Source organism: Cyprinodon variegatus, unplaced genomic scaffold, assembly GCF_000732505.1.
Source record: "Cyprinodon variegatus isolate N-32 unplaced genomic scaffold, C_variegatus-1.0 Scaffold364, whole genome shotgun sequence".
Taxonomy (NCBI): Eukaryota; Metazoa; Chordata; class Actinopteri; order Cyprinodontiformes; family Cyprinodontidae; genus Cyprinodon; species Cyprinodon variegatus.
The window spans coordinates 632910-638909 of record NW_015150817.1 but is presented as its reverse complement, the minus strand read 5'-3'; the positions used below and the strand labels follow the sequence as shown (position 1 = coordinate 638909).

The following is a 6000-nucleotide window of genomic DNA, read 5'->3' as shown; positions in this document are numbered from 1 at the left end:
TCATCTGTCCATCATCGTATAAAGCCCGCCCTGACAATTTGATTGGATCGCCTGACAGTGGGCTTTAATACTGGCGCTGCTATGGAGCAGAGCCAGACCGAACTTCCCCGACCTCAAACTTTGTGGGCGGGACTAAGTTCGGAATGGCACCCAGGCTACTGACTATGTAGAGGTCATGACTAGTCACGGTGGACAGATCTGCACAGGTTTTTTCCACTTCTGTCTCTGTGCTACACACAAGTTAAAACAAGTTCCCACATTTGACTTGGGCAGATTATGAAAAGTTATTAAAAAGTAAATAAATAAAAAAGAGCAGCTATAAAGCAAAGCCCAACTTAACCAGTCTGTACAGCATTTTAAACCAGAACAGATAGAGAATGTTCATATGTCTATATAAAAAAAAAAAGATTAGATCTACTTCTGAAGAGAGGAAATAGCAGCAATAAAAACTGTGGGGCGGTTAATAGGCTGGCTGAGGCAGTGAGAGGTGATTCTCAGAGAGGGATCTGTGAAGTTTATCAAGGGTTTTTTTTTTTCATAAAGGAGAGATGTGCCGCGCTTACCGGCTCTGTCTGCCCCTCATCTTTTTGTTTTTTGTGAGGCTCAAAGGGGATCACTATTTTACTTTTTTTCTCCTCCTAAAATTATTTTCAGAAGAGGACCTGCCAAGCACCAATCAAGGACCCATCATGACAAAAGAGCAACTTTTAAACTGCTACTACTGTATGGAGTAAAATGGCTGCCTGTAATGCTCAATGACAGGTCTAGGATGTGATAATAGGGGCAACAAGGTGGTGTTTGATAAGCTGCCATGCTGCTGTGTAAGGTGCTTTTCTTGTTTGGATGGCTGTAATCTCGCAAAATCAGGCCATCTGCCATAAAAGGTTGGTTAGTTCTGCACACATGCTGGATTGGATATAAACTTTCCCTTTTCCAATCATAATTTCTCCTTACTTTTTATCATCTTTTATTACTTAGCCCATTCCGCACTCTTTTGTTCTTTTTCTTCTTATACTAATTGCCAGAAGCTTTTTGTATCTCCCATTAATGCACTGTGCCACCTGCAGCTGCTGCAGAGCCCTAAATATTTCACAGAGCAGAGACTTTCAGATCATGCTGGCAAGCAAACCTAGTACACTGTTTGTCATGTAAGTCGTGTAAATGCTCAAATAGGGAGAGGTGAATATGCATGGCCTTCAAATAAACTGGGGAAAACGCACAACGATGACCGTTAAAAGAGTATTATCATATCCAGCTTTCAAAGAATGATGGGCACAGAAAAGGACCTAATTTGCATGATATGCAAATATAATTGTTTATGTATAAATATAAAATAACTGTCAAATGTTATTGTTTTTACAGCTAAAGACAGATCACAATGATGTTGTGTGTGTCGCTCATGTGTAGGAGAGACCCCACCCTGTAAGTGATTAACAGGGGCTGCAGTTTTAAGTCTTCTAAATACTTGCTAATGGAGCCATAAATTTAAAACCGCTAACAGGTGCATGCAAATCTGATACTGACGTTTGAGACCTTTGAACATGACTGTAAAAGCTGAGCAGACTGGAAAAACCAAACCGAAGAATGAAGTTTTTTTGTAAGCACATTTATGAAGCCACATTAAAGTATGAAAACATCATGTGTGTCGCCAGTGTGATTTTTATGTCTATTTCTGCATATTTGTGTGAAATCCTGCTTCCCAGTCCAACACCTTAAATGGGTTTATAATAAATGCAGCAGCAATGAAAGGTGGGCATTAAATGAATAAGAAGTTTGAGTTGCAAAACACAGAAAAGAGAGAGGAAAGCTGTCATTAGCACTCAAATTGTGGAACAATTATATAATTTTGGCTTCAGCAGTGCCAGTTTATTGACACCTCCAGAGCCAATATACCAACATTGACTATTGGAGGCAAATGCCTTTGAGCATTGTGAAATGAGATATGAGACTGTGCCTTTTCTCAGCCAATTAGAAGCAACAGTGAATGTTTTCAGTATGACTGTATAGGCAGAGCAAACTGTAAAACCATCCATAAACCTGGCAAAAATGTGTTTTTCTACTAAGACTTGTCCAGACAGCAAACCACATTTATACACTGAGGAAAATGAAACATGCTTTTGAAACCATGTTTACAAAGCCTGACTATATTTGCTCAGGCTCTATAGATGGGAGAAAGAAGAGATTTACTCACAGTTAATCAGTATTTCGTAGGGTAGGGTTCGGTTTAGCGTCTCGGTGAAAATGACACACTCGACAGGACTTCTGTTGATGTCCTTGGTGGGTGTCCCCAACAGTGTGCTTGCTGTAGTTGTTGTATCGTTGGCATGAGGAGTTGAGTTTGTTGTCGTTCTCAATTTGACTTTGAGATCATCGGTCCTCCACTCCACCTCTGCAGGTGGCTTAGACCCAGAAGCGATGCAGGTTGCAAGAGGAACCTCTCCATCTCCAAGTTTGGGACGGGCATCGACTATGATCGTTTCTGGGGGCACTGGGGTTACAAAAAGATGCAGACAAGAAAAGTAACACTTCTGTTACTTTTTAACACAAAAAAAAAAATCTATAGATGTTATTTAAAAAAAATTACCGTACCCAGAACAGTTAACGTTATTTCCGTCCTGAGACTTCCAATAGGAGCAATGGAAAAAATGCAAGTGTATGTTCCTTCGTCCTTCAGCTGAACGTTAGATAGCTGGAGAGTCCCATTGTTGTCAGCAAATGTCCCGATGTATGTAAATCTGTTGTCTTTTCCATTAATATATTCAGCTTTGCCACCAATGATGATTAAGAAATTGTCCGTCACTGGTTTTTCTCTTGTCCTTCTCTGCCATGAAATCTGTATAACATTCTGATTACTCTGTAGCACACTCTTGCAGGGTAAGATGGCGGCATCTCCGAGCTTTACAGTGATTGCTGTAACAGGCATAAAATATGACCGTTATTAAATCCACAGCAAAGGCAGCAATAAAGGTGAGCAATAAAATGAAGGTGAGCTCCATTGTGTTCAGGGAAAGGCCAGTTAGCATCATTACAGAATCTGTGGGATTTTCTCTTTTTTTCCTTTTTGAGACTTTTAATGTGATTTTTTATATATATATATATATATATATATATATATATATATATATATATATATATATATATAAATTGGAAGACACTTTTTTTCTACATAATGATAAAATGGCCTTGCAGTTGTTTGTACTGGATCCTGAACAGTTGTAGGAAAACATTGGGTAGCCTCCAGCAGTGACCGCAAATGCAGAATCAGACTGCAGAGCTTCTAGATATCTATAAAGTTATTTTCCCTGGCATCGTTATAATATTAGACAAGTTCATAAATCTGTTTTTAAGCAGATATAACAGAGACACAACAGGGACAGCTGCAGATTTAAAGGTGAAACAGATTTTCTGGGGTATGCAACATGCAATAAAATACACTTCCAAGTTTACCAGAAAGATTGCAAGAAAAGAAATATGCTATGATAGCCTAGTAAACTAGCCCCAACCTCCAGCGGCCAAAAATCATTTTTGCCTGGGAGTTTGGTCTAGCCTCGATCAATACCCCAGGCCCTAGAACTGGTGGGCCAATCACGACGCAGGGATGTGTTTTGAGTTTCTGGATGCAAAGTGGGCGGGGTTTTGAGGGCGTTACGACAAAGCTGCACGACGCTGGAGAAAGCATAGCAAGGAAGATGACAACAACTATTGAACAGTAGCATGCACTGCGGCAACAGCAACTTTCAATGGAGCGCTCCACTGAAGTTAAAAGTTCTCTTTTCTGTTGCTATTGTTCAATAAAAGTATGTTTTAAGATCGTTTGAGGTGAGAATATTATACTTTAAAGCATCACTATATGGTCCATTTACCAATTTAATGCAAATAAAGAAAAAACTTCCAAAGTTGAGAGGAACGCGGCAATCAGCGGACCTCCGAGGCAAACGGCAGCCCGTCTGGAGCGGCCCTCTCTCGGCATAGTCTTTTGCGAAGGAACGCTGGCTCTGATGGCGATTTTTGACTCAGCTTTGGAATCAGTTTTGGAAGGATTAGACTTGGGGTTTTCGTTGAAACTTGAGCAAGAAGAGGCTCTATGCTCATTAATTTTTGAGCAGGACGTATTCGCCGTTTTACCGACAGGCTGTTTATGTACACTCCCCCGCCAGCTTTCTGACGCGCTTATTACGTCACAGTCACTTACGCTCATTGGTCAGAGCATTGGCCAATAGGCACAGACATGGTTTGAAAAACAACAGGTTGTTCTCATCAACAATCTTCTGATGTCTCATTCATCGGGGCCAGACTAAATTACACATATAATCTCACATTTAATCTGGTTCATCGGCTAATGCTATGCTACAATTAAATTATAATTCAGCAAGACTCAGAAAAAGCTTTGCCAGCCAACCCAGAGACAGCCAGACTCACAGGAAATTTAAAACATAAGAAACATGCAAGAATTAAAGCAAAAAATAATAGAGTAAACATTGTTGAATAAATTATTTTTGAAATATAACTATTAATACATAGACTTTGGCTGTAAATGATATGAACAAATTTCTACATTTCATTTTGCTGGTTGTGAAGGAGGATAATCATTGGTGTAGCTTAAAGGGAAACCATCCATCCATCCATCCATCCATATTTTTCTGTATGGATGGATGAAATAGAATCTGTACATTCTAGGGATGCATAAAATATCAACTTTGGCATCTGAATGGGCTGTTATTCATTATTTTCTTATACATTAATGTTTCTGGGCCCTAGCACTGGTGTCAAAAGTACACACATTTGTTACTTAAGTAGAAGTATAGATACTGCAGTTTAAAAACACTCTGGTAAAAGTTGAAGTATCAACTTGACCTCTTTACTCAAGTAAAAGTGAAAAAGTATGCGCTCCAAAAACTACTTAAAGTATAAAAGTATAAGGTAACCTTTAAAAAAAAACAAAAAACTCAATGTTGAAAGCTCAATTTTTTGACTATTTCAAAAATTCTTTGAGATAGGGCCAAGGATGAGGGAGGTCTTGTTGGTCTCCATCTCACGATACGCTCTCGCCTGTGTCCAACCTTTCAGACATTTCAACAGTTTTCTCTGAATTTGACATTGTAGCATGGCATAGACAATTCACGTTTGCAATTTGAAGAACACCTGCTTGCTTCTCACGATTTACTTTAGCTAACCGATGAGTGTTTGCGTTATATGACTCATCCAATGACACTAGTTTCCAGAGAGAGAGAGAGAGAGATCATATTTGGAGATATTGATGGGAATGCTCTGTGCAATTTTGTTTTTTAATAGTGGGAGTCTGTGAAACACTTTGAACTGAATTAACTGGTGCATTACATTAATAGAGCATGACCGAATCCTCCAAAGTCCCTCCTCCCTGACCTCCCTCCCAATCTGTAAGCCCAGCTCCTCCTCCCATGCAGCCCTCAAAGAGTCTGTGGAAAAAATTGATTCCCTCTGCAAAGATTCCAACAAAGCTTGAAATTATTTTTTTTTTATTCTGGGGAGCCCAACAGCATTCTGCCAAACTTAATTTCTTCTGGGAGAGATTTGATGTTCGGGATGTTAATTTGAACATTATTTCTAATTTGCAGATATCTGAAAAAATCTGTGTCCGGAAGAGAGAAGCGGTCCCTCAGTATTGCAAATGAAGCAAACTTTTTGTTGATGTACAAATCTTTGATTGTAGTTACAGTAGGCCTTTTAGCCTCCAATTTTTAAATGATATATCCGATAGTGATGGGGTGAAAGCATGGTTGCGGTAACTTGGGGTGTGAACTGAGGTATTTGGTAGGTCACAATGTACCTTCATTTGTTTCCATATCTTTAAAAAGTTTAAAACAATCAAACTCCACTACTTCTGGGGGAAATTGGTGCTGAGAAAAGAAGTGCCTGAAGAGAACCGTTTCCAACAGTGCTTCTTTCCATAGCCACCCAAGGGGGTGTATTTGCAGAGAGGTCTTGAGGATCTAAAAAGTGTACTTAAGTACAGTATTTGTA

At 39.4% G+C, this 6000-nt stretch overlaps 1 protein-coding gene across 2 annotated transcripts in view; it reads right to left on the bottom strand.

Annotated features, from left to right (window-relative positions):
- The window catches only part of LOC107092063 (poliovirus receptor-like), a 47110-nt gene that overhangs the window by 39759 nt on the left and 1351 nt on the right, over positions 1–6000 (bottom strand). For both annotated transcript variants that reach the window (XM_015386344.1, XM_015386343.1), the window contains exons 2-3: positions 2590–2910; positions 2192–2488 (exon numbers count right to left, since the gene is read on the bottom strand). In XM_015386344.1, the coding sequence (XP_015241830.1) occupies positions 2192–2488; positions 2590–2910 (618 nt within the window). The remainder of the gene's footprint in view (positions 1–2191; positions 2489–2589; positions 2911–6000) is intronic.